The 27,938-nt window shown below is 47.7% G+C and overlaps 2 protein-coding genes across 2 annotated transcripts; both read left to right on the forward strand.

The window, feature by feature from the left end:
- On the forward strand, positions 1 to 22,968 carry bptf (bromodomain PHD finger transcription factor; the record flags this gene model as incomplete). The annotated part of the gene is made up of 32 exons (XM_079233537.1): positions 1 to 526; positions 1,596 to 2,418; positions 2,885 to 3,105; positions 4,488 to 4,673; positions 4,828 to 5,010; positions 6,547 to 6,720; positions 6,836 to 6,921; positions 7,265 to 7,617; positions 8,547 to 8,678; positions 9,330 to 9,459; positions 9,811 to 9,946; positions 10,039 to 10,326; positions 10,441 to 11,935; positions 12,226 to 12,350; positions 12,601 to 12,729; positions 12,853 to 13,003; positions 13,098 to 13,221; positions 13,328 to 13,574; positions 14,048 to 14,215; positions 14,583 to 14,716; positions 14,806 to 14,905; positions 15,001 to 15,197; positions 15,311 to 16,316; positions 16,439 to 17,919; positions 18,006 to 18,088; positions 18,273 to 18,498; positions 18,601 to 19,178; positions 19,285 to 19,461; positions 19,570 to 19,762; positions 20,439 to 20,523; positions 20,613 to 20,799; positions 22,140 to 22,968. The coding sequence occupies 32 exons, from the start codon at positions 1 to 3 to the stop codon at positions 22,177 to 22,179; spliced, it is 10,164 nt and encodes a 3,387-aa protein (XP_079089663.1). The 3' UTR covers positions 22,180 to 22,968.
- A 1,180-nt stretch (positions 22,969 to 24,148) lies between these two features.
- kpna2 (karyopherin alpha 2 (RAG cohort 1, importin alpha 1)) lies at positions 24,149 to 27,313 on the forward strand. Its single transcript, XM_079233704.1, has 10 exons — positions 24,149 to 24,248; positions 24,342 to 24,482; positions 25,045 to 25,133; positions 25,217 to 25,485; positions 25,586 to 25,680; positions 25,783 to 26,046; positions 26,148 to 26,381; positions 26,538 to 26,720; positions 26,847 to 26,996; positions 27,085 to 27,313. The coding sequence occupies exons 1-10, from the start codon at positions 24,192 to 24,194 to the stop codon at positions 27,172 to 27,174; spliced, it is 1,572 nt and encodes a 523-aa protein (XP_079089830.1). The 5' UTR covers positions 24,149 to 24,191; the 3' UTR covers positions 27,175 to 27,313.
- Positions 27,314 to 27,938: the final 625 nt, after the last annotated feature.

The raw sequence follows: 27,938 nt of genomic DNA on the forward strand, positions 1-27,938 counted from the left end.
ATGAGAGGGAAAAGGGGCAGGCCGCCCAAACCGCTACAAGCCGAGGACTCGTCCGCGGCTACGGCCCGAGGCTTACGACCCAGGAGGACTCTGAAGCCCAGGTTCAGGGACAGCGGGGACGAGGACGCCGAGAGCCCCGCGAGGGAGCCCAGCAAGTCGGCGAAGAAGAGGAAAGCGGGATCCGTCACGTCAACACGGGGCAGAGGACGAGGCAGAGGCGGAGGCTGCGGGAGAGGAGGCAGACGGGGCCGCGGAGGAAAGCGGACGGCTCCGTGCAAAACGGTGGTGTACGACGACCACGAGAGCGATGAGGACGACGACGTCGTCAGCCTAAGGTCCGAGGAGGACGAGTTCGTCGAGGAGGAACCTCAATCCGAAGAGGATGAGGCCCTCAAAGAGGAGTCAGATTGCCTCGAAGATGATGTGCTGGACGAGCAGCCGGATGAAGAGGAGGAGGATGATGATGCCGCCAGCCACTGCACAGAGAGTAGCTTTCGGAGTCAGAGCACACACGCCAGCACTCCGGGTAAATAAGCACCGCGACCCGGTGGCCGTTACGCCGTCTTAACGGTCACCGCGCGGCGGTTTGAACATGAGCCGCCGCCGCAGAGCAGGAAGCAGGCAGTTTATTGTTCAAAATGGAGAATGCACACTATGAACACAGGCCGCAGTGGGCTCGTTGCTGCTACTGCAGGTGGATCCAGTCGGGTGTTTGGCTCTGTTGCCGTCACCGTCCCGTCAAACACATTGTCTGTGAAATCATTATCACACATATATATTTTTGTAAGAATAACTGTCGCCCGAGCATCTCTGTTGCGTTTAAGTTGATAACTTCGCTGCTAGCGTGCTATTGTTAGCGGGTACAGTTAGCTCCTGCTGCCTCCTGTCACTCTGCAGCCTGGGCGCTGGATAACGGACGCTTTACGTCCTCATAGGCACCGTCAGCTCCCACTGCGTTATAGGTGAAGGATACATATTAGTTTATGATGGAAGCTGATTCAAAATAAACACGCTATCTAGCGAGCTAACCTAGCTTGTGGCTAGCGCGTCTGTCATATTTACACTTTTGGCAGCTTTGCTTTCCTCTTGACAGTTCTTCGCTCCAAAACTCATTAAAATGTCGGTTAATGTCTCTCGCTGTGCCTCGCCAAGAAAAGGAACGGGAGGGTTGTTGTAGTATGTGGTCTGACTATTATTTACGTGGTAAACCTGCTGGAGAGTTAATGTTTCCCAGATACAGCCTCACTAAAGCTAACTGACTCTGACCGGCCATGCTTTGAGCTCAGCCGGAGTAGCACACTTAGCTAGTTTGTTGGCAACTTTAAAATGAATTTTGCCTCGTCGAGTGGTTGTAACGATGTAGCTGCACCTGTAGGTTTGAGAGCAACGTGAATAACAATTACATTAATAACTGGTATACTGGGTAGCTGCATGCTTGATATATTTGCATCCAAAAGATGGTTGTTGCCATAAGCACATCAGTGTTTTTGGCTCTGTACCAAAAAAAAAATGTTTATACACACACACACACACACACATTGAGTGTGACTAAAACAAATTGGTTGGTTGACTAATATCATTTGTGTGTCCTTCAGGGAAGAAAAAAGTGCGGGCTCCCCGTCCTCGCAGTCCCATCTTCGAGGATAAGGAGATTCCTCCTCTCGAGCTCCCGGAGACCTCCGAGGATCTCCTGGTGCCCAGTGAAGACCTGCTCAATGCCGCCTCCATCTACGAGGTGCTGCGCAACTTCAGCACGGTGCTGCGCCTCTCCCCCTTCCGCTTTGAGGACTTCTGTGCGGCACTGGTCGGCCAGGAGCAGTGCACTTTGATAGCAGAGGCCCATAACGCCTTCTTGAAGGTCATCCTCCGCGAGGAGGACACCTCCAACACTACCTTTGGCCCCGCTGACCTCAAGGATAGCGTCAACTCCACGCTGTACTTTATCGACGGCATGACGTGGCCCGAGGTGTTGCGGGCGTACTGCGAGAGCGACAGGGAGTACCATCATGTCCTGCCGTACCAGGAGGTGGACGAGTATCCCTATGGGCCACTCGAAAGCAAGATCAAGGTGTTACAGTTTTTGATGGACCAGTTTCTCACCACCAACATCGCTCGCGAGGAGCTGATGTCCGACGGCGTCATGCTGTACGACGACCACTGCCGCGTGTGTCACCGCCTGGGCGACCTGCTGTGCTGCGAGACCTGCTCAGCGGTCTACCACCTGGAGTGTGTGAAACCCCCACTGGTGGAGGTTCCAGAGGACGAGTGGCAGTGTGAGATTTGCGCGGCGCACAAGGTGCCGGGTGTCACAGACAGTGTGACGGAGGCGCAGAAGAACAGGCCCTACATCCGCCAGGAGCCCATTGGATACGACCGCCACCAGAGGAAGTACTGGTTCCTAAACAGAAGGATTATTGTGTAAGTTGAGGCCCTCTCTGCTCCACGAGAATGACCTTTCCATGGCAGCGGCTTTATTTCCTAAATTCAATACAGTTGTTGTCGCCAAATCCATTAAAAACACACAGAAGAGAAGAACCAATACTGTGGTATCCAGCTGGTAGCTAAACACAATAACATGTTGCAACCCTTTTTACACGTTGTTCAAAGCAGAGCGCAGTAACTCAACTTTAAGTGAACAAAATTCTGTTGTCCAATTTCCAAGCAAATTGTAATCTAAAACTAAGTTTTATTAGTGGTGTTTATTTGACATATGTAAGGAGACGATTCAGTCCAACACAACAACAAAAACTACAAACAGTGTGTTATGGTTCTTTAACCTCAATTAAAACCCTTTATTTTGTATTAATTCTATAACGACAAGGAGGTAACGTGGTTTGTTGTCGTCTTCAACGATCTAAGAGCCTGTCCTGTTCTCACTCCCCAGCGAGGTGGACGGGGAGCACGAGAAGAAACAGATCTGGTATTACAGCACTAAGGCGCAGCTGGAGGAGCTCATGGACCGCCTGGATCGGCATTACTGGGAGCCGGACCTCCACGCCACCCTGGAGGAGATGAAGGAGGAGGTGCAGGCCCACATGGCCATCACAGAGGACCTCACCAACAAGGCACGCGGAAACAACAGAGCCTACCTCTCTGCTGCCAACGGTACGGGATTCAGCTTGCCCCCAAAAATGCGAGATGCATTTGTTTAACCTTGTAGTAGCGTAATCTTGTAGCGGTACATGCGAGTAGGATGATGGTCATGTGAACTGTGTTTGAAGGGAAATCATTCATCTGGCAGTGACTGATCCAGTGACTGATCCTAACATGTGTGGCGCAAATGTATATGTACATATAATACATGTGTGGCGTGTTTATGTGTGTCTTTTAGGGCTACATTCTCAAACAGTCTTATCGAAGCTTCAGATCAAATAGTTCCTCCCCCTCGGGCAGCAGTGCTCTGCCTTGATGACAGTTGACTCACTAATGTGAGGCGCTACTTTTTCTTCCTGCTTCCCGCTCTCTCAGACATCAAGCGACTGTTGTTCTTCCTCTGACAAAGCTTTTGATTACCACGCCAGCGGTTTCCGTTCGTGTTGAACGGGCTGCCATATCTGGTTTCAGTCACCGTTTTCCTGCGCCTGTCACCGAACTAACTGTCGCTATGTTTTATTGGGGGGGAACGTGGCTCTGGCATCCTGTCAGAAGCTAGAGGTTTGAAGAGGTATTCTCTCGCCCTAAATGGAAGAAGAGATATTTCTGTGGAGCCATCGCAGTGCTTTTTCTCCCCCCATCAAAAGTGATTTATTGGTGTGGTTGGTTGCTTGTTTTTCGTCTGTTTGCTGCCTGATGCTGGTGCTGCCTTGCAATTCTTTGTTTAAAGATTGCTGTGGCACAGCTCTTTCTGTTCCAGTGAAAACTGTAGTTGATAAACATGTTTAGACAGACAGGAGATTACATCTCCAGATTGTTTGCAGTCTGAGGGAGAAAACTAATTCCCTCGTCTCGGAACTGTGATGCTAAGACCAAGTTCACATTATTGTTATGTTATTATGTTTCTTGATTTGTTTATATCTTGGCAGCATTTTATCGCAGGAATATATTATGCAAACATATTATGCTCCACTTGCTGGTTAGAATGCTTCTTTGACATTTAGTTTTTAGAGCTTTTTTCTTTTTACAATTTGAATAAACATTTTATAGAAAGATTCACGAAAAATCAACAAACACTTGTTAGTTGCATCCCTGATTATTTTAATTGGAGTGAAGAAAGTTTTTCTACTTTACAATATATTTAAAAAAATCCTGATTAGTAATAAGTATGGTCTGTATTTATGAAATACTTTAAACTCATTTAAATCTGAAACTGAATGATGTAGTCATCCTCATGGTGTCTTTTCATTTCTCATTTGTTATCCAAACTACAAACAAAAGGCAGCGGCTCAAGAAAGAGCATTCACACTTCTTCAAATGGTACAAAGATGCATTGATATGTAACAGCTGACCTTTTTATTTAAAAAAATGTATATGTTCCCGTTTGCTTTTAGATGTGATCATGGAGCGCATGAAGGTCCAGCGGGAATCGCAGGAATCAAAGAGGCGGGCAGAGGACCCGAAGCCGGAAGCAGGCACAGGCTCTGTCAAGGCAGCGGAGGTCACCGCCGAGGTCACCTCGCCGCCCGACAGCGGAGAGCACAAAGACACGGAGGCCAAGGAGGACGCTGGTTCACAAGGTAAACCACAAGTTCATATACGGTGTTCTGTAATCCTCTACGCAGCGATTCTCCGAAAGTAACTCCTGAGCAGAAGACCCAACCGCCCACTTGACTTTATTGTGACCCCGGTGCTGTTCGCCCTGTCTGTGTAACTATGTATGTCCCACCACAGCAGCCACGGTTCCCCCTGCCGCAGAGGAGAGCTGCGTGTCTCACTCTAGCACTGGCTCGGCCACCCAGGACGCCGCGGTGCCTAAAACGGAGTCCATCGAACCCAACAGGGAAACGCAGCCCGCTCACTCTGAGAGCCAGGAGAGCGGGGAGTCCCTTCCAGTGGCGAAGCGGGAAAGGACAGGTACTGGGAGCCGAAGATGGACTTGTGTATCCTCTGGTGTCCAGCTACCAGCAGCATCGCTCAGCATGGCCATTCAGCTCGCCATTTCACTCCATGCCCGGCTGCACATCTTCATCTGTCCGCTTGTCTGTGCCGGTTACCACTAACCATACCCCTGCCCTTTTTGCCCCCTGCTCATTTGCCACGTTGGCTGTGCGGCGCTGGCTACATGTTCAGTCTCTATACACGTGTAATGTTCTAGGCAGGCCGGAAAGCTAAATCTGGTTTCAAGTCATTTTTGGAATGGCAGAATTTGTTGTCATTGTTTATTCTACTTGGACTTGAGGAGGCCTTCCAAGTCTATTTTTTAGGGTGAATTGTAATGAAAGTGAGCTACGAGACCTTGGAGGGGGCCGTAGTTAATTCAGTGTGTTTTCTTCTGACTCTGCCACGTGTGCGAGGTTCAGATATCTGGCCCGACATTCTGTGTGACGGTGCCGGTGTGGCCTTTCCCTCCGAGTATATGTCGCTATGCTAGGCACAATTACTGTATTACTGGTCTCCCTCGCAGACGGTTTGTTTATTGTTTTCGACTGGATGCTGGGACATTTGTGTCTGTTTCACATGGTTACTGTGTGTCTTTGACCACGTCACACTACATATTCCCTCGCCATGGATTGGCACACACTGAAAGAGGACTTTAGTGGGTCTCTGAGCTTTAACCTCGACACAAAGTACATTTCAGACTAAAGACCCATTACTCTGGGCCGCTCCCCCAAAACATTGTCGCTCTCTCACCACTCGTGCAACAGATGCAACATCTTCCCCCTTTCACAGCATTGCATGCTGTTGCAGGCCGTGTTCTGCCATTCGTCTCGTCTTGACCCACTCATGAGCGCGACGCTAAAGCTGTTGCATCCGACGGCACTTCGGTAGCCTTCATTTTATTGCTGCATCCGCTTCTTGTCTCGTGTTGTATGTCGAGCTTTTGGCTCCGTGCTGGACGGCGTCCCTGGCAACAGCCAGTCTGTCACAACCAGCTCCTTATTCTCTATCTCATTTGTGGGCATTTGGGCGGGTTACTGTTGCTCAAACAAAAGGCCCTCTGCCTGGAAGGCCCACCTGCTACCTCGGCAACAAAGAGCTGCATATACATGCGGGACTCTCCCTTTCTCTCTCACCCTCTCTCCTAACAAACTCAAATGCAGAGCTGGTGTCTTGATTTGGCTTTGCAGCAAATGCACAGCTTGTTTTGGATGAGTGGAGCCTTTCCTGTGCAAGAAGGGTTTCGGTTTTTAAGATTATTATCTGAAAAGTTTGTTGGTCATAAACTAAATTATTGTGACCTAGTGTTAAATTAAACAAGAGCTGGGTTGAGAAATGTTCCAATTTGAGAAGTTGAATGTATGTCTATTATATATGTATATTTCAATTGACTCATTCACGCAGCTGCCATCTTTGCTTAAAGCACATTGCTTGTAATTAGCATCATTCGGTTTCACTCCGTGCATCCCTTTCCTCCTGTGCTCAGTTTTTCCAAACTTGTCTTCCTTGTAGATGAAGGTGTGAAAGCGGAGTCTGGCAGCGAGGACAAGCACGCTGCCGTTTCCCCAGATCAGCCACAGCCATCTCAGCCAGAGGCGAGCAGCGGCAGCGGCCTCAGGAGACCAGAGCAGCCCGAGCTGGCTGATCCGTCCTCCCGGTCCTCTTTCACCAGCCAGGATGGGACAGGTAAACACTAGTGAGGCGGTCCGTTGGTCCTCAAAAAGTAGCTTACCGACTTCTGAATCGGTGTCTCCGTGGCTCCGTTTGAATCCATTTGTGTCCTCTTCTCTCTGAATGACAGACGAGTACATCAACAGGGTCAAGAGCGATAATGGGAAACCGGCAGTACAGGAATCGAATAACAAGACGCCCAGAGGCAGCAAAGAGGTGAGGCGTGGTTTTTACAACTACAGTCTCGAACAAAACTGTTATTAAAAATGTTTTTGAATTTGAAAGAAAAGTTGTATAAAGGCCATTGAGTCCAAAGCATCAAGGCTCCTGTATCTTATTTAGGCACCTAACCCTGACAATACGTTTGTCATGTTACTGCAAATACAAAAAAACAAATGTTCTCCCATGTATCTACTCGTAAAAATAATGTATCTGAACATGTATCAAATCTTTCCCTTCTTGAGGGATAAAGCCACCGGTTAGCACATCCTGAACAAAGCCGCTTGTGTTTTCACGTCTCGTAGCTCAGTCCAGTGTAACGTCCCCTCTCACGTTTCAGTCCTCTCCTGTGCGCTCCGACGGCGACTCTTCGCGTCTCAGCTTCCTAAAAAGGGACCTGACGGTGAATTTGAACAACTTGTTCAAACTGGGTCAGGAGGGGAAATACAGGGTCTACCACAACCAGTACAGCACCAACGTCCTGGCCCTGAACAAACACCAGCACCGCGAGGACCACGACAAGAGACGCCACCTCTCCCACAAGTTCAGCCTGACCACCGCGGCGGAGTTCAAGTGGAACGGCTCCATCTACGGGTCGCGGAGCCTGACCGTCTCCACCCTGCGTCTCACCATCATCCAGCTGGAGACCAATGTCCCGGGGCCGTTTATGCATCCGAACTGGGCGGCACACAGGTTCGACTTAATCTGAGGCTGTTGGGGAAGTTCACTGTTGTTTCACCCTTTTGAGCTGGTCAGCTGGGACTGATACAAAACTTCTTGGTACTAACTTGTATCAAGTTGGAAATTTACCATAAGTGCAGCAAACCATGTTGATTTAGCCACCAACAAGAGGTTTTTTTATTAACATAGATGTTTGGTGGGTGATGCTTGCACTGACCTGGCCTGATGTTCCTCTAGCTGTGCGGTACTTACGAAAAATATGCTTACTTACTTCTTGCCCAGAGTTTGATTCCAGTTTCATGTCGCTACGCTCTCACCTTCAGCTGGTTAGCCTAGTTTCGCACAAAGACTGGCAAAAGGAGGGAAAGGCTAGCCTGGCTCTATTGAAAGGTGACACTACCCTGGCTTCTTCTTAATCTTGGCAAGAAAGCCAATGTTTATTTCCCAAATCTTCTTAACTAGTCATTTAAAGGTCCAGTGTGTCAGATTTAGTTGCAGCTAGTAGTGAGGTTGCAGATTGCAGGTGCGATATCCCTCCGCTCACACCTCCCTTTCCAAGCGTGTCCGAGAACTACGGTGGCCTTGAGGTGGCTTCAAGCTGCTGTTTAAACATGGCGGTAAAACATGGCGCCCTGACCAGCTCCTTATTTAAAAACGAAGGGCTCATTCTGAGCTGACGAAAACACAACGATTCTTAGTTGCAGGTGATTATACACAACAATAAATGTTGTTAGGAATATTATATTCCATTTCTAGATCCCCCTAATTCCTGCACACTGGACTTTTGTAATGATAACAAAATATGTCCCATCTGTTCTTGCAAACATAATAGTCCAGTTTAACATGGTACATTTCAAATATGTTGAAGCTTTATGGAAGAAAAATGCGCTTGTTTTGAATTGTGCTGTTGTTTCATACAGTTTGTCTTCCCTTTTTTCTAGGACCAACTGGAACAAAGCTGTGCAGATGTGCAGCAAGGCCAGGGAATTTGCTCTGGCCTTGGCCATCCTGGAGTGTGCCATCAAACCAGTGGCCATGCTGCCTGTATGGAAAGATTCTCTTGGACACACAAGGTAAACGACTGTTTGCTACGCAAACTAACAGTACATTTACATTCAATTAGACTGGAGGAGGGCTTTACAATCTGTACACATATCCTCAATGTCCGTTTCTCTTAAAACTAGTCGGGTACATATTCAAATCACCAATTTAAACCTTTTAGTGAAGCACTGTTTGAGGCTAAAATATTACATACAGGTGTATATGTATTCAGATATACAATGTATATATTCAACAAGAATGTATGTCCTGCCTTGAACATTCAGTCATACAAAAACAAGATAAACTGATGGATTCACACACGACCAAAACGTTCAAAAAGACAGCGTTATGTGGTTCATTTTGAAAGCCAAGGACTTTTTGAGCACTATTTTCAAGATATTCCGCTACTTGATTTTTTTATTTTTTTTTCATCTTAAAAGTTCAAGTACCGTTTGAAAACCTTTTTAAAAATAAAAAAAAAACAAGGCTTGAGAAAGTACCAGAAAGTCCTTGAATTTAATTTAGTAATGTCCTTCTGAAGCCTGGGTCTTGTGCTCCCTCTCATCTGCGTCACTACTCCAGTGAGTGTCGACCAAACAAGCCGTTTAATAACAATAACTTGCCTGTTTCCTTCCTGCCGTGCACCTTACATCTTGGTCACATCCTGTACGTTCTCGCTTCAGGCTCCATCGTATGACCTCCATGGAGCGGGAGGACAAGGAGAAGGGGAAAAAGCGCGAGAAAAAGCTGGAGGATGAGGAGACCCTGCAACAGGCCACATGGGTGAAGTACACTATCCCCATAAAGCACCAGGTAAAACCACCACGTCTCATCTGGCATCTTTAACTTTTAATAATTCCTTTTAGCCACCTCTTTCAACTGTTTATTACTTTTAACTGTTTCAGCTGTTTAGTCATTACTTTTAGCTAACTGTTTAGACCTCTTTGTTTAAAACTAGTTTTTCACACATTTAGTAAAAATAATTTAGAAATCTCTCCACGTTCCCCCTGACAACTGCAGACGCACCTCCTGGTGTACAAGCAGTCCTGGTATCTTAAGATGGTTCCAGAGTTTTATCATGTCTTTAAGGCTGCTTTACGTTTTTTATGTCTGTCTCTGATGTATATCCACGTTATGGTTCTTCGTCTGTGTTTTTCCATCAAGGTGTGGAAGCAGAAAGGGGAGGAGTACAGGGTGACGGGATATGGTGGCTGGAGTTGGGTCAGTAAGACTCATGTGCCGCGGTTCGTCACAAAGCTACCAGGGAACACAAACGTTAACTACCGCAAAGAGCTGGAGGGTAAGGGCTACACTGGCAATATGTCCATTATTCATTCTCCTGCTGCTGGCACTAGTGGCTCATACTATATTTTACCCCCGCTTTCCTCATAGCTAAAATGAGGAAGGAAAATGCAGCAGCTTGTACTAAAAAGCAGAAAAAGTTGATGGAAAATAAGAAGCAGGATACTCCGGACACACCGGACGGGGACAATGAACAAGCATCCATCACTGCTTCCTCTCAGAGCACATCATCAGAGGAGGTCTGCCAACCCCAGACCCCAAAAGAGGACGAAAAACCCACGGAGGAGGAGCAGGAAATGAAAGAAGAAGAGAAGAGTAAAGTTGAAAACATGGAGGTTGACCCCTGCTCAGAAACGGCTGCTTCAAGTGGCGAGAAAGGTAAAGGTTTGAGATTAATGTTTTCCTCCTTTCATCTTTTGGATTTCCCTTTTGCTGTTTGTGGACGGATGTGTGTTTCCATCATCCGCTGACCTCTGTGACTCTTTGTTATAGATGAAGCTGAAAACAAAGACTCTTCCTCGCCCTCTGGGTCGCCTGTGAGGGAAGAACCAACCCAGAAAGTGGAAGAACCCAAGAGTGAGGCGACCCCCGCATCAAAGACCTACTATGACGTTGTGAATGTCAGCGAGGGCTTCCAGCTGCGGACAGCTTATAAGAAGAAAGTGAAGCCCTCCAAACTGGATGGGCTTTTGGAGCGGCGGGTAAAACAGTTCACCTTGGAGGAGAAGCAGAGGCTTGAGCGACTCAGGCAGAGTGCCACAAAGCCCCCATTCGGAGTTAAGAGCGAAGGATCCACTTTAGGAAAACAGCAGCCTGCTGTGACCCCGTGTGTGAAAAAAGAGACGGAGGAGAGCCCTGACGTGAAGGACCAGGTGGTGAAAAAGCTTAACTTTGAGCAGGAGGAGGCGAAGATAAAGACCGACATGGACGTCAAATCAGAAACCACGGGACCCGACCACAGCAAACAGACGGAGGTAAATGCCGTGCAGGAGACCGCAGCTCGCAAAGAAGTGAACGGAGGACTCTTATCAAGCACTGAGCCCAACATTAAAAACAATTGTATATCAGAGGATGAGAAGCCAGAGGTGGCTCGAGTGGGCGAGAATGCGAAGAAACGTGGGTATGAGGAAATGGAGCAAAGCTGTGTTCAGAGCACGGAGGTCGACCAAAGCAAGACCGGTCCCATGCAGGTGAATGGGGAAGCCGGGGGCACCGCCCCTGCAGACTCCAACGCCATCTCAGACCCAGCCAGTCAAGACCAAGGGGACGTCAAAGAGCCGGTGAAGTCTCTGATGAACGGAACCCTCTCGCAAAATGACGTCTCCGACATATGTCACCCACCTCCCCTGAAAGTCCCCAAATTTGAGAACCATGTGGCGGAGAAAGGAGACGCTCCCAACAAGGCTGTGGATGTGGCCATGGACAGCGAGGGGACGGTACCTGCTAAGCTTCCGCCCTCGAGCCCGTCTCGGGCGAATAGTAATAGTGTCGATCGTAACAGCAGTAGCAAAGGTTTGAAGACCTCGGCTGAAGCTGACACCACAGAGTCCCAAAATGCAGCGACAACGGACCCATCCAGCAAGATCAGTAAGTCTGATGCGACGCCTCAAGTCTCCTCTGTCGCCGTCACCCAGCCCGGCTCCAGGGCATTTGGATTTCAGAGGACTAAACTTCCAATAGCCGACAGCAAGACGACTTCAACGACCTCCATGACGATTAGCAAAGAGTATTCCACCAAAGACCGGATCAGCCTCCTCAGGTTCTCCAAATCCAGGAAGGCGCGCTCGGGGACGGCCCTGCCGTCCTACCGCAAGTTCGTCACCAAGAGCAGCAAGAAGAGCATCTTCATCCTGCCAAATGATGACCTGAAGAGAATGGCGAGGAGGGCCGGCATCAGAGAGGTGCCCATCTTCAACTACAATGCCAAGCCCGCCCTGGACATCTGGCCCTACCCCTCGCCTCGGCCCACCTTTGGGATCACGTGGAGGTTTGTAACACATTGAAGTCTTTTTACACTGCATGGGATACTTACAAAATACATTTAGAACTGACAATTAGTTCACACTAACAACAGTCATGTGTACATCTTTGAATTATTACCAACAATATTATGTTTTGTTGTTCCAACTCCAGCAAGTAAAGCTAATAAATGACGTCACTTTCCATTTCAGATGTGTTTTCGTCTTATTACTCCAGTAAATACAATTGCGTATGTAAATATACTTCCTGTTGTTGGAGTTATTCGCTCATGTTTTCTTCTGACTGTTTCCCGTTCAGGTACCGCCTCCAGACCGTGAGGTCGCTGGCTGGGGTCAGCCTGATGCTGAGGCTGCTGTGGGCCTGCCTCAGGTGGGACGACATGGCGGTCAAGCCGTCTGCTGCTGTCGGGACGACACGGAAAGGTGAGACATTGCTGTCCACTGACGTCTTCACCTGTACTGGTCTTTCACTTGCTTTGGGTGATCTTCTCTTTGTGCTTCTCTTGCATTAGTCTCTATTTCAAACATATAACTATTACTTCTTATTGCTATTTTTATCTCTTCTGTTTCTGCCTACAAAACATCCACCGTCCGATTCTTAAATGAATGAAATTGAACCATTAACGACTGCCCTCTAAAATAATTGTGACAATATGTTTTATTGCTGCCACAGAAACCTCAGAGACAGACATCACCACGACGGAGATCATAAAACGGAGAGACGTGGGGCCTTACGGCATCCGCTCAGAGTACTGCATCCGGAAGATCATCTGTCCCCTCGGAAACAGAGACACTCCCAAAGGTAAAAGCTCAACATCAGGAACAAATGGAGGCTTCAACTGAAATAAATGACCCAGATTGATTTTGGCAACCCTTTCCTCAGTATAATTGATGTAATAGTTTGTTTCTCTCTTCCCATGAGCAGAAACCCCCACTCCACAGAGGAAAGGCCTGCGCTCAAGCGCCTTGAGGCCAAAGAAGCACGAGCCGGCCAAGCTGACCGGGCCTATAGCTGTGGAGACATGGGTGGCTGAAGAGGACCTGGAGCTGTGGGAGATCAGGGCTTTTGCTGAAAGGTGAGAAACACGCAGCGAGCTTCCTCTGGGGAACACTTGAGTAATTCTGATCGGGGGAATGATCCACCTGATTGTTATCACCTTGCTATTACAGAGTTGAGAGGGAGAAGTCGCAGGGTTTTGATTCCTCCAAGTCTGGCAGTAGTCTAAAGACGGCAGAGGAAGTCAAGGCCCATTTGGATAATCAGCTGAAACAGGCCAGACTTGCTGCCCAGCAGGTGGGAACAATGTACTCTGGCCACACTGTACCTAAACAGCTCTTGTTCATGTAGCACTATTCCTGGAGGTCCTCAAATTGTCTGAATGTCTACAATATTCTAACAGAAACGTCTGGAGAGGCCGTGTACACCCTTCGGCACTCCCACAACGACCAACACATCCACCTCGTCCATCGCTCCCAGTACTCCCAGCAGCCTAGGGTCCATGGGCCAGAGGACAGGTCAGGTCACGCCTGGAGCCAAGATGGTCCTGGCCTCCAAACTGGGCTCTCCGGTGTCCTTTCAGCAAGACAAAAACTTCCATCAGTCTTTTGCTTCCTGGGTCAAGCAGGGTCAGACCAACAACACCTCAGGTAAGCTGGAACCGAATGCAAGGGTGATTTTAACGATCCCATCAGAAACCCCACGTAGACTGGTTGGTTGTGCGCGTTCTCATCCGTCATCTGTTAGGCAGACAAACAACCATGTCACAAAACACTTTTTTTTTCCCGAATTGCTGTTTTGAAAGCCATCTCAGTTTGTAAGAAGTCAACCATTGGCATCCACAACTGTTCGTTTATTTTTTTGTCAATTTTCCACAATTACTTTTTGCCAAAATTACTTTGTTGCTCGTGGTGTCCACTCTCAGCCCGGGTAAAACTGAAATTTCAATTTAAATGTTTCAAATGGACAGAGGAGAGCCGGTGTCTCATCCAAATTGAAACCATAATCCCCAAATTTGAAAGATGTCAGCCCCTTTGTTGACTCCACCCCTCCAGTGGACACCACAGCCGTACGTGGCCCTTGTGGGTTTGCGTGACCGCAGGTGGCATGGTGTGTCTTGCAGCCTCCGTTGGCTCGGTGACCACCGTGGCCAGCGGCGTCGCCGCCTCCGAGCAAACCTTCCGGATTGCCGGCAGCCCATTGGCTGTTGCTGGCCAGGTCCTCGCCGCCAAACTCCCGCTCCCCGCTAACAGCAAGATTGTCACGCTCAGCGTGCCCACCGCGCAAGGAGGTAGGGAGCTCCAGTGTCATCCATTGCCGCTGGTTTGTGCTTACACTTTCCAAAATGGATGAAAGTGTCATGTGGCAGACAACGCATATTGGCGCCGAGCATGGATGTTGTCTTTTTTCTTCGTTTTTTTTACATTATATGAAAGAGCTTCTCTGACCTCTGGTTGCAGTTTTGTTTTTTTTACAATCTACCGTTCTCTCATGAACTGAAGTTTTTTTATATATACATATATTTGTTACGATTTGCTTTAGTGTTCTTCCCTACACACAGTGCATGCCTCACCGCTTCTGTACATCCTTGACCTGCATCTCTGCATGTAGCCAGTGCATATTTGCTTCCTTCTTTACATAATCGTGCTTTTCAACAGGCGTAGTCCAGCAGAAAGTCCTGGGCATTTTCCCCTCTGGGCCCCCTGCGAACCTGAGGACGTACAGCACCCTACACCCTACGACCGGCAACCTCAACCTCAGGGCCAGCACCTCCTCAACCAGCCAGCAGCAGGTCCTTTGCCTTTCCCTATCGTCCTTCAGTTCAGGCAAAATATTAACCGCAATGATTGATGATTTTACCTTTTTGGTGTTGTGTTCTAGGCCGTCGCAGCAGGAGGCCAAATGCAGCCCGTCGCGGCGATGAGCCAGTCACCGGCCCTGTCTACCTCTGCGGGCAAAGGTCCAGCCTTGGCTCAGCAAGGTGTTCTGTCTAACTGATCATTTGATTTTCGCAAATGAATGACTTTCGTGGGTCACGCCTTTACAAATGTAATATTCTCCCTCTTTCCACCCCAGGCCAACTTCAGCCGGCTGCTTCTACACCTGTGCAGACGACTGCGGCTCAGAGGGCAGCGGGTCCTGCACTAGCGCCTCATGCAGCAACCACAGCACCTGGACAGTCACCTGTAGCTTCCTCCCCGACCGCCAGACCACAGCAGGGTCAAGTTAAACTCACTATGGCACAGCTCTTGCAGCTGACACAGGGTGCTCAGGTGAGGGTCTTTTCTTTTAATGTCCTTCCATGCCTTTGTTTTTAATGGTACAAAGAGAGATTTTTATCACTGTCGGCTGAATGCAAGACTCCTTTTTGTCTGCAACTCTGCAGGGTGGAAACCCAGGTCTGACGGTGGTGATCCAGGGTCAGGGCCAGACCCAGGGACAGCTGCAAATCATCCCACAGGGTGTAACGGTCATCCCCGTTCCTGGTCAGCAGCTAATGCAGGCAGCCATGCCCAACGGCCAGGTCCAGCGCTTCCTGTTCACTCCCATCCTTCCATCCTCACCGGCTGCAACTTCAGCACCCACTCAGACCCCTCAAGCCCAAATGTCAACACCAACTCAAGCCATAACCCCTGCGCCGGTCCAGACGACTCCCTCGGCCCAAACCCAAATGCCGGCCCCTGTACCCGCCCAGACACAAATGCCAAGCTTGGCGCCCACAGTCCCTTTGCAAACCCAAGTTGCAGCCGCTACTACCCCATTATCAGTCCCTGCACATTCTCAAATATCTACTCCTGTGCAGGCCCTGCCTCACGTTGCAGCCCAGGCCTCGAAACAGGTTTTATCCTCCACACCAGCCTCTGTCCCCGCACAACCCCAATTGGCAAGGTCTGTGCCTTCCCCGGCACAAAACGCAGGCCCGGCTATGTCTCAGACGGTCTTCGCCTCAGCCTCAACCCCTGCACAGACCCACGTCTCCACCCTCACCCCTGGTTTATTCCCGACACAAGCCCAAACTGTAGTGTCGCTCCCCGTCCCGGGACACGTCGCACCTCTAGCCCAGATCCAGACCCATGCCTTCAGCCATGCCCCTGCTTTAGCCCCGGTCTCGGTCATGGCGGCCGCCCAAGTTGCCGCTACGGTGGCCACTTCTAACTCGGCCCACATGCCCGCTTCTGCCTCTCTTCCCTCGCCCGTCCAAGTTCCGACCCCGGCTCTGGCTCCCGTCTCTGCTCCCGTCATAGCTGTTGTGTCCAACCACATCGCTGTCCCGTCCCCAGCCAAAGCTCTCACCCAAATCCAGGCCACGGCTCCAGTTCCCCTTCATGCTGCTGTGGCCAACGCTGTTGTCACACCAGTTACCGCCACCTTTACAACACCCTCGGTGCCAGGTAAAGAACCCAACAACACATTTCCCACAAACACACACTCATTCTGTTGAGCATTCTGTTGTAGTCATTGTCGATACATGATGGTTGAGCTTTTTTGTTGTTACTTCTCTGTCCTGTTGCAGCTCTGGCGGAGCTGAAGGCAGCTCAGCCCCAGGTGTGGACGCCGGCCTCAGCTCAAGCTCAGACTCCTGTTCAGCAGGCTGCAGCTCCAGCGCAGACACCCAGCCTGGCCACTGTACCCGCCTCTGCGTCAGTCTCCATGCATTCATCACCCGTTACCCTGCTGCCTCAAGCAGCTCTTCCTCTTCAAGCTCAAGGACACGTCCAGCACCCTACCGTTGTGTCCATGCAGCAGGTGTCTCAAATCCCAGTCTCGGCAGTGCAGGTTCATATGGGGTTACCGGTCTCTTCTGTTGTTACGACGGTCAGACCCACGCAGCCTCAGCTGCAGCCCCAAACACATGCGCAACTTCAACCCCAGCGGCCAGCCCAGATCCGTGCACAGATTCAGGTCCAGCCCTTTGGCCAAGTCCAACAAATGCCGCACATTCAGGCTCAAAGTCACCCCCAGGTCCGAGTTCAGTTTCAGCCTCAAACTCAGCAACCAGCCCAAGCCCAACTACAGCCCATTGCTCAAAATCAACCTCAGGTGCAGTTTCAGTCCCAAACCCAAAGTCAAACCTTGCCCCAGGTTCAGGCCCAGCTCCAACTCCAAACAAGGATCCAGCCTCAGTACCACCCCCAGGTACAGGCTTCATTTCAAACACAGGCTCAAACCCAACCCCAGACTCACCAACAGCCCCAGGTCCAATCTCAACCCCAGGTTCAGTCTCAGGCCCAAACTCAGCTACAGCCTCAGATCCAAACCCAACTCCACCCCCAGGTTCAGGTCCAGTTCCAGCAACAGAGCCACGTTCACCCACAACTACAGACCCTGCAGCTACCCCAGGTACAAACTCAAGTACAAACCCAGCCCCAGTTTCAAGTCCAGTCACCGCAGCAGACCCAGGTCCAGCAACAGCTTCAGGTCCACGCCCAACCCCAAGTCCAAGCAAAGCTCCAAGTTCAGTTCCAGCCTCAGAACCAAACTCAAGTTCAAGCGCAGCCTCAGCTTCAGGTCCAGTCTCCTATCAGGCATCAGCTCATCACTGTTCCAGGCCTCCAGCAGCCTGTCCAGCTTCTCTCGGCTCTGCCACCCCATGTTGCTGCTCAGATCCAAGCCCAGATCCAGGCACAGCAGCAGCAGGGTGGCACAGTCCCCCAGCAGATCAAACTGCAGCTGCCAATCCAGATCCAGCAGGCAGGGGGGCAAATCCAGGCCCATCAAATCCAGAACATGGTGACCATACAGGCGCCAGCGAGCGTCCAGGAGCAGCTCCAAAGAATGCAGCAGCAACAACAGCAGCAGCAGCAGCAACAACAACTGCAGCAACAACAGCAGCAGCAACTGCAACAACAACAACTGCAACAGCAGCAGCAACAACAACAACCACAACAGCAGCAGCAGCAAAAACCAAAGAAGAAGAAACACCCGGAGGTTAAAAGGGAACAGAAAGAGCCGATTCTGCAGGCCGTTAGCCCGGTGGATGGCATCCAGAAGCAGGTGCGACTAAAAAAAAGAATACTTTAGTCATTCTAAAAAAGCATTTAAGAACTTTTGATATTAACGGAAAGTGTTTTTGTTGTCAGGTGGTCGTGAAGCAGAACGCTACAGCGGAACAGCTGAAACAGAAGAAGACCCTGGCTGCAGCTGAGCGAGAGGAGAACCAGAGGTTTGGGCTTTAATAATCACAGAAATGTGGGGATTCATGACGAATGTTGGATGACAGTGGTATTTCCTCCACTCTTGTTGTCCATGTATCTTTGAATACTGAATTGTACTGTATTCCTTGCCACATGACCACCAACTGAACAGCAATGACTCCGGCGCCCCCTGCTGTCCTCCTGTGTTTTCAGAATGATCGTGTGCAACCAGGTGATGAAGTTCATCCTCGACAAGATCGAGAAGGACGAGAAGCAGGCGGCTAAGAAGAGGAAGAAGGAGGAGGTGGTGGAGCAGAAACGCTCCAAACAGAACGCCACAAAGCTGACCGCGCTGCTGTACAAGCACAAGGAGCAGCTGAAGGCGGAGATCCTGAAGAAGAGGGCCCTGCTGGACAAGGAGCTGCAGCTGCAAGTACAGGTGAGCTCACGGTCTACCTCCATCAGGGTTGGTTCAGTACGGAGTGCAAGATGCCCGGGAATCGGAGATGCTAAACATCGCATTGTGTTGTCTCCTTCTCAGGAGGAGCTGAGGCGGGACATAGCCAGGCTACAAAAAGAAAAGGAGAAAGCCAGAGTCGCCATCACTCAGGCCGCTGCAGCGACGGTCAAAGCGGCCTCCTCTCACTCCTCCCATCCCTCTCACTCCTCCCATCCCTCTCACTCCACACATTCCTCTCACGGCGCTCACACCGCGACCTCGCCATCCTCATCCCATAAGCGCAAGAGGGACGAGGAGAGGGACAAAGACAGAAGCAAAGACAGGGACCGGCACCACGATAAGGACAAGCATCACGACAAGGACAAGAAGCGGGACCGGGACAAGGACAAGGACCGAGACCGATGTAGAGACCGAGATAAAGAGAGAGACGGGGAGCGAGAGAAGGAGAAGGTGAAGGAAAAGGAGAAGGAGAAAGAGAAAGAGCGGGACAGACATCGGGACAGAGACGAGGACAAAGACAAAGACAGGGACAGAGACAAGGATGGAGATTCCAGCTCATCCAAACACAAGAAGAAGAAGAAGCCGTCTTCTCTCCCAAAGGATCACAAGAAGGACACCAAACTGTACTGCGTCTGCAAAACGGCCTACGACGAGTCAAAGTAAGCTCTCTGTTGTGATTACGTTCCAACACACCACTGCAATGCACACGGGACGCCGTCATGACGAGATACCCGAGACCCAAATTAACGCTCTTCTCCTCTCTAGGTTTTACATCGGGTGCGACCTGTGCTCCAACTGGTTCCACGGCGTGTGTGTCGGCATCACGGAGAAAGAGGCCAAGAAGCTGGAGGACTTTGTGTGCAACGACTGCAAACGCGGTCAGGAGGGAGAAAGCAACGTGGAGTTGTACTGCATCTGCCGGACGCCGTACGACGAATCGCAGTAAGGCCCCGCCTCCTCATGAGTTCGGCTTCGTACACCTGGAGCGTTTCATGCGCTAATAATAATAATAATAATAATAATGATGACGTGTCCAATTCTCACCCGCAGATTCTACATCGGCTGCGACCGCTGCCAGAACTGGTACCACGGCCGCTGCGTGGGCATCCTGCAGAGCGAGGCCAATCAGATCGACGTGTACGTCTGCCCGCAGTGTCAGTCGACGGAAGACGCCATGACGGTCCTCACGCCGCTCACCGACAAAGACTATGAGGGATTGAAAAGAATATTACGCTCGTTACAGGTATGGAACCCGCGTTTACGAAGATATCTTAACAGTAAATACAAACTAGAAGCAAAATAACAAAGGGCTTTACAAGATGGCTGAATAACAAGAAGCAGATAATCAAGTCAAATAAAACGGTTAGAACAAAAGTATTAAACACTGTAAATGGTAATGTAAAGACATAAGTTAATATCTGCTTTTGAAGTGACTTTTCCCTTTGATATATCCTTGTTTTTCTTTCTTTTAAGATACATTATACTAAATCGTCTAGCTTTTTCACATTACCCTGTGTTTTGTGAATATCATAAAGTAGCAGTGGAACATACCTTGGACACACCAAACCACCTTTTATGTTTAATCCATTTATAAAACATACCATCACACTTTACATCTCTTTAAACCATTGGTGGGTGTGGATAACATTTTAAAAGGTGTTTGCGGTGGTATCTTCATTTGATGGCCTCTACTCAACAATATATGTAACACAGGGGATCTTTTAAAATATTCTCATTGTTTTTAAAAGGAGCAATGTTGTCAAATAACCTAAAATTATAGAGTTCATGTAAACTCTTTACTTTACGGTCAGAAAATGTAGCAAATTCTTAATGACGTTTCAGAGAAATTCTGCAATTAGTTTCAGTTTTTTGGTGCTTTTGATGCTGTGTTCTGTAAGCGTTTTGTGTTCTTTCAACAGACTCACAAGATGGCGTGGCCTTTCCTTGAACCGGTGGATCCCCACGACGCACCGGATTATTATCGCGTCATCAAGGAGCCAATGGGTAAGAACAAATTGCGGCAGCCGTTAGCAGGAAAATGTCACGTGCGTTCCGGTTCAAGTAAAATCCCACATTTCTCTGTTCCCTCGCAGACTTTTCCACAATGGAAACCCGCTTGCAAAAGCGACACTACCACAAGCTCACCGAGTGCGTGGCCGACGTGACCAAAATCTTCGACAACTGTCGCTACTACAACCCCAATGACACGCCCTTCTTTCAGTGCGCCGAGGTGCTCGAAGCCTTCTTTGTACAGAAGCTCAAAGGTTTCAAAGCGAGCAGGTAAGGTCGGGTGCTCCCACTGCAGCAGACTCTCCGGGCTCCCGCTGTTCTCTCTCTCTCTCTCCTTCTCCACGCTTACGTCTGCGTGTTGTACGCTGGCTGTCATGTCAGTCTCTTTTCTTGATTTATGCCTTTATGCCCTTCATTCACTTTTGTTTATACCACTGGCATGTGTAGCAAAGTGTCATTTCTCTTTGTAGACTAGAGTTGGCTCTAAACTGTCGCTGTGGCTCGGCCGTACTAAAACCAACGGAGCTGACGGGCTTTAGGGCATCTCACTTCCGATGCCTTAACAGAACCGCCGTGTTACATCTGTACCGTGTGTCATCTTGCATTTGTGTCTGTTCACTTGTTTGCTGCATGCCTTTTTTGATTTATGCCATCCCATTTTTCTTCTTTCTTGCAGATTGTCAGATTCTTAAGTGGGCCAGTCTAGCTGGAGTCTGGACTGGATGCTGGGGGTGTCTAGTAATAATGACATGGGAACTTTTCTATTTCCAGAACGGCAAAAAAAGAAGAAAAAAAAGAAAGAAAAATCTGTTAAAGAGAAAAAAAATAACACAAAAACACCAATTGTGCTTTCATGTAAATGCCACCAGTTTAACATTTTTTTTTTGGTAACCATAATATTCAGTTTAATCACGATGGCAGCCATGTTGACATGCGTTTACCATGTAATCGAGGGACAAGCTTTCTTCTCATCATTTCCTTAAATCTGGCCTTTATTGAACAATCCATTGTGTTTTTCAGTGGGATTTTAAATGCATTTTAGTTCCTAACTTGTATTTATTTTCTGTTCAACATCTGAGTTGGATTGGATAATGTGTTGACCTTGCCAGATATAAGAAACGTATATACAGCTGCATATTTTATTATCTAGAGATATTTATGAGAAGTTCTGTATGTTACATCCCTTTTGAGTTTGATCGAGCTGGCTGTTAAGGTGGTTGTCTTGAATGTACATACTTTTTTATCATGTACAGCGGTTGTAAGATATATCTAACTCTGTGTTTGAATGTTTTTAAAAAGAATTATGAAGCAAATCATTTTAGATAGTATTATTTTATGAGACTAAAAATGTACTACAAAGAGTGAGAACTATGAGCTCACCCTGTTCCTCGCTTCACAAAGTAACCTCAGTTTGTAGTTGTGGAAGATTTCCTTCACCAATAAAGGCATTCCCAGTGAACCACACCAACATGGCTGCAGGATCCTCTGCCAACCTCTTTGCATCCTCTGTGTCTGTTTTTTTTTTTTTTTTGTCAAGATATCACAACCGTAAACAAGCTGCGAAGGGCTCTCAACTTTCCCCCCCCCCCCCCTCTCTCCGCATTCTGTAGGTCTCATAACAACAAGCTACACTGTTCTCCAGCCTCTTAGAACGCACCGCACATTGCTCAAACACAATGCACTTGCCAAGAATATGGCTTTTCTGAACTGTAACTCTGACAGACTCTGCCTCATCCTGTGTTTGGGATCCTCCCCTCCCCCACTGTCGGTGCAACTGCACTGCTGCTTTCACAGAGCTGTTCAGGCAGAGCTGGCCATTTCAGCTCTAAGGGACCTTCTTTTTTTCTTTTTCTTTTCGACCCGTCATCAAGTGGGACTGTACTGAGGAGCGTGAGCGACTGAGGCATTGCAGAAGAAAAGTTTACCTCGGAGGAAAAGACTCTTAAGGAGCGTTCATATTTCCATGTTCATTTTTTGATCTCAGTCTTTTTCTTTGTTTAAATAAAAACTACCAACCCTCAGGCCATCCTTGTAGTCATCATATCCAATGAGAAATAGGAAATGAAGTACAGACATACAATGGCTGAGTTAAACTGAGCATAATGTATCAAATGTTTTTTGTCTAAATTTCGGATATCACAGTGGAACTTTTTTTTTTTTTTTTTTTCCCATTTCCACTCATTGTTTAGTTTGAAGTGGCATGAAAGAGAGTTGTACTAAATATCGGGACACCAGTACTCTGCTTGGTTAAACTTCTATAAACTCCTGAAAATACAGTAATAAGCTATTGTAGATGGGTTGCTCTGCAGCAGTGATGGACTGAGAAGGATGAAGCAACATATTTGAAGGCTCCTGCCCTGTTTGTAAAACAAAAAATTGTCAGATTTTGACTTGATTTCTTTTTCTTTTTTTGTATTACATCTGAAGAAATATTGATGTATATGGAACTTAATAAAAACAAAAAGACTAATTTCTTCCTTGTCTGTGTGTGTGGCAGATGATGACGCATGGGAGTGCTGACATCTATGTGAATGTTTTTAAATGCTTTAGCACAAACCAGGTTTAGGCCTACAGAGCAGCTCAAGAATATATATGAGCATCTTGAGATAAACATATATGTGCGATAACATAATTGAGCGTTGTGAGATAACATATATGAGATAATATATATGAGCATCTTGAGCAGGGGCAGAATAGAATACAAAAATAAGCAACTGGCAAATTATTAGATGAGTTTATATTGACTTTTTTTAAGTCTGCCATTTGAAGAAATGCCTATAATATTGCACGTTAATTGAAAAGCGTCTGAAATGTGGGACATTGTTCTTGATTTATGAGTATGACATTTCCCTTTCCTTCAACAGCTGTTCTGTTATTCGGGCTGATAGAAATACAACTATGTCTCGAGAAAGATACATTTATTTGCAAATATTGGATTCCAGATGTGGAAACAATGGCCATGGAAAAAGACACGCCTTCTTTACATTTACTCGTAACATCATTTTAAACTGAACACGTTTTTTTAAATGGTTCATCACGCCCAGACAGGAATGCACCGATCCGGGAACAGCTCATCTCTCGTAAACGTCTACTAACAAGAACCAAAGACGGCAAAGAACCGACCCAGAGTCAGATTTAACGGAGCAGCATTCGCGTTCAAGGAGATATCGCGATAGTACAGCGAGATGACGACATTTCCGGTGTGCTCTGTGATTTTTTGAAACGGTCCAATGAGCGCACGCGGCTGGATGCGTTCGCTCGAACGGACCAATCAGAGGGCTTCGTGGCAGGAATTTAAAGGTCTGTGCGGCACTTTCTGTATACCAGAACCTTTTGCGCGAGGACGAGGTAAGTGCGTGGCCACTGCTTATGGCGCTGTATTTGAAGGCATGTCATTTTAAATTTGGAAAAATGACATTCTTTCGTAATTTTCCTACGTATTTCTGACACCAGCGAGCTGTCAGGTGTCTGTTTTAACGTCTAACTGACGGTCTGCTCAGTGTGACGTGTGTGTCATTGGTCGCGCTCCGTGCTCACGAGGCGGCTCACAGTACTTTGCACCAGCTAGGTTAACCCTCTTTTTTTTACATACTCTGTCTGCAGGAATAACTCCACAAAACTCAAGTTTTCTCTGCTGCTACGCCTCCTCGTCACTTGAAAACATGTCCGAGAACGTCGAGCGTCTGAACAAGTTCAAGAACAAAGGCAAAGATGCCAATGTGAGTACTGGAAACGTTACGTTTTAGGTCGGCATCGTTCTCCGCGAGTTGCGGTTTTTATATCAAATGTGACTTTGCTTCCAACGACCGCAGGAACTTCGACGCAGGAGGGTGGAGGTGAACGTGGAGCTCCGCAAGACGAAGAAAGATGATCAGATGTTCAAAAGAAGAAACGTGTCTGCGTGTCCGGACGAGGCCACCTCTCCTCTCCAGGAAAGGACTCAGAACTGCCTGGTATGCTTTGTTTTATTTGTATTGATCAATTATTTAAATTAAAGAAAATGTCTATTTATTATATATCTCGTCCCATTTGTATAGAAAAGTACAAAATGAAGTAGGAGGAGCCAATGTAAAAACACCACCCTTGATTTCCTCCCTAACTTCTTTCAGACGGTCCTAATAAAGCAGAACATTCATAAAGCGAGCAGGAACATTGCACCTGTTTGCATGTAACAGTATTAATATACTTTGAAAAGAAAGACGCTCAAAATACAAGCAGGCATACATGCAGGCATCTATATAAATGTGTATTCTTTTAATCAAACTATTCTCATTCTTTTGTCATTTAAGGTTTACTGTATGCGTTGGAATTCTCATTGTTAGTGTAAATACTACATTTTTTCACTTTTTATGTATACACTGAGATTTCACAAAATGTTTGGTCATGGAAATCCACTGGTCAAAATGTGTATGAATCCTGACTTAATGTACAGCCATTCAGTTGTCAACTTCCTCCCGTGTGTGTATACTTTTTATTTTTTAAATCGCAACTCATTTTGGGTCTATACTTTGACAGGCCGCCAGACAGTGGACAGTTGAAGAGATTCTCTCGGGAGTGATTAGTGGCGACGCCGAGTCCCAGCTCCAGGCTACACAAGCCGCCAGGTTAATAACAATTCATGTAATAAATGTCACAATCAAAACTACTTCTGCGACGACTCTCTTTAACCGTACTGTCCTGAATGCAGGAAGCTCCTCTCTCGTGACAAGAACCCACCCATTAACCAGATGATCGGCGCCGGCCTGATCCCCAAGTTCGTCTCCTTCCTGGGGCTGGTCGACTGTCCTCCCATCCAGTTCGAGGCCTCGTGGGCTCTGACCAACATTGCCTCTGGGACGTGTGATCAGACTGCTGCGGTTGTGGAGAGCGGGGCCATCCCTGCCTTCATCAGCCTGGTCATGTCTCCCCACCAGCACATCAGCGAGCAAGCGGTGTGGGCCCTCGGAAACATTGCTGGTAACTGGCAGAATCTTATTTATATATAATATTTTGTCTGGACTTTCTCGTCACTGTTTGAAGAAGAAAGTCTTATACATGTTCTATTTATTTTTTTTAGGCGATGGATCGGCTCTGAGAGACAGGGTCATTAAACATGGCGCTGTGGCCCCTCTGCTCCGTCTGCTGGCGGTCCCTGACCTGTCTGTATTTACTGTAAGTATTATTCTCTTCCCCCACTAGGTGGTGCTCTAGCTCCATCATATTGCTGCCGCTTGTCAAACTAACACCTTTCTCTTCTACTGGATCTCTTTGCAGACCGGCTACATGAGAAATGTCACATGGACGCTGTCTAACCTTTGCCGCAACAAGAACCCCTCCCCTCCTATGACGGCAGTGCAACAGATCCTCCCCGCTCTAATTCGTCTACTACACCATGGCGATCATGAGGTGTTGGCTGACGCGTGTTGGGCTATCTCATACCTGACCGACGGCTCGAACGACCGCATCGAGGTGCTGATCCAGACCGGCCTGATTCCTCGCCTGGTGGCGCTGCTTGGCTTTGAAGATCTGCCAGTCATCGTACGTATAAAACCCTGCACGTTTCGTCTGTGCATGCAGTCGGCACGTTGTTCCAGCACCCTGGAAGCATCCCAGGGCGTATAATGACCCTTTCCCCTCAGACTCCAGCGCTGCGTGCCATCGGCAACATCGTGACCGGCACGGATGAGCAGACCCAGGCGGTGCTGAGTGCCGGGGCCCTGACCATGTTCGCCCGGCTGCTGTGCCACAAAAAGGCCAACATTCAGAAGGAGGCAGCCTGGACACTGTCCAACATCACAGCAGGAAAGGACACCCAAATCCAGGAGGTCATTGACGCAGGCCTCGTTCCGGCCCTGGTCAATACACTTGTGCAGGTATGTTCTTACCGTTTGGATTTGTTTCACTCGTGGGAGGATATCATGTAAGAGTGCGCTGCTCTCAAATGCAGACTCTCAGATTGGTCTTTTCGCTTTACTTTTCAGGTCATGTCTATTTGGCTCATCATTCCCTTTTTTTTTCTCTCTCTGCAGGGTGACTACAAAACTCAGAAGGAGGCTGTGTGGGCTGTTACAAACTTCACCAGTGGGGGCACTGTTGAGCAGGTGGTTTACCTTGTACAAGCCAATGTGCTTGAGCCTCTTCTGGAACTACTCTCCTCCAAGGACAGCAAAATAGTCCTCGTCATCTTGGATGCCATTACCAATATCTTCATGGTGAGTGTTTTCATGGAGGAATACAGTTGTGCGTTATCAAGTTTGCCGTATCTGACAAGGCCGCTTAATAGTCATTGGCCGTGACGAGATGGCTGAAATATTTCTAATTTTGTGTTTTCCTACCAGGCCGGCGATAAAATTGGCGAGTCAGACAAGCTGAGTCTAATGGTGGAAGAATGCGGCGGACTGGACAAGATTGAGGCTCTGCAGTCTCATGAGAATGAGATGATCTACAAAGCATCCCTCAATCTGATTGAGAAATACTTCTCTGACGAGGTACGTGTCTTTTAAGATGTTTGAACAGAATATTTTTAAATGGAAGGTATTTTTATTTCTAAATTTGTATTCCTTTTTATTTTTAAAGGACGAGGTGGTGGAGAGTGTCGCCCCAGAAGCAACTGATGACGGTTATGCGTTCCATATCAGTGAAAACGAGAACACCTTCAATTTCTAGATAACGTTCTAATACCTCTACTCTATACTTTACTCTGTCCTCTTTGCTACTGTTTGTCCTTTTCATGTAATTGTGGTGTTTCTTTGTATGTATTGTACATACTGTTTTAATATGAGAAACATGATTGTAAATAAAGTTATCAGATCATGTGTTGGTTTTGAGATTTATTTTCTCAACTGTGTTGTGTCTTGATATTTTTCTTCCCTTACTTACTAAAAGTAATGTTTCTGAGGGAGTTGTGACTATTGCTCATCCAACACTCTGTTCTACTTCAGCTGTTGACCAAACTTACCTTTTATGACTCTAGTATGTGGCAAGCAGTCAAAGTATTTGGCTTGCTACCTCGGTAGCATTCATGCCAGCAATAACACCACAGATTTATCTAACAATGTTAGCAGGACTGGTTTGATTTTTAAAGGGGGAATGCACTCTATCACTGAAATTACTGCAATCAGGCAAAACTGTCAAACTTCTCAACCTGGATAACCTTTTCCGCAATGTGACATGGTCCAGCAAAAGCATCCTCTCACTTGCATACTCCAGGTAGCTTCTTTGTAATTTGAAAGGCGTGACTTTACATTTGACCTTGCTACTCTGATGGATAAATTGCAATAAACAGAATTATTTCTTGAAATTCCTTAACAAAACTATGAAGAGTGCCCTCCCATGACAGGTGCTGTATATATTAAATACATGAGGTGGAAGGGGTCCAGATGGTCTTGTGGCTACGCCCCTGTTTAAAAAGTCATAAACTGTCAAACACT

The sequence above is a fragment of the Taurulus bubalis genome (genome assembly GCF_910589615.1).
Source record: "Taurulus bubalis genome assembly, chromosome: 17".
In the NCBI taxonomy this organism is placed as follows: Eukaryota; Metazoa; Chordata; class Actinopteri; order Perciformes; family Cottidae; genus Taurulus; species Taurulus bubalis.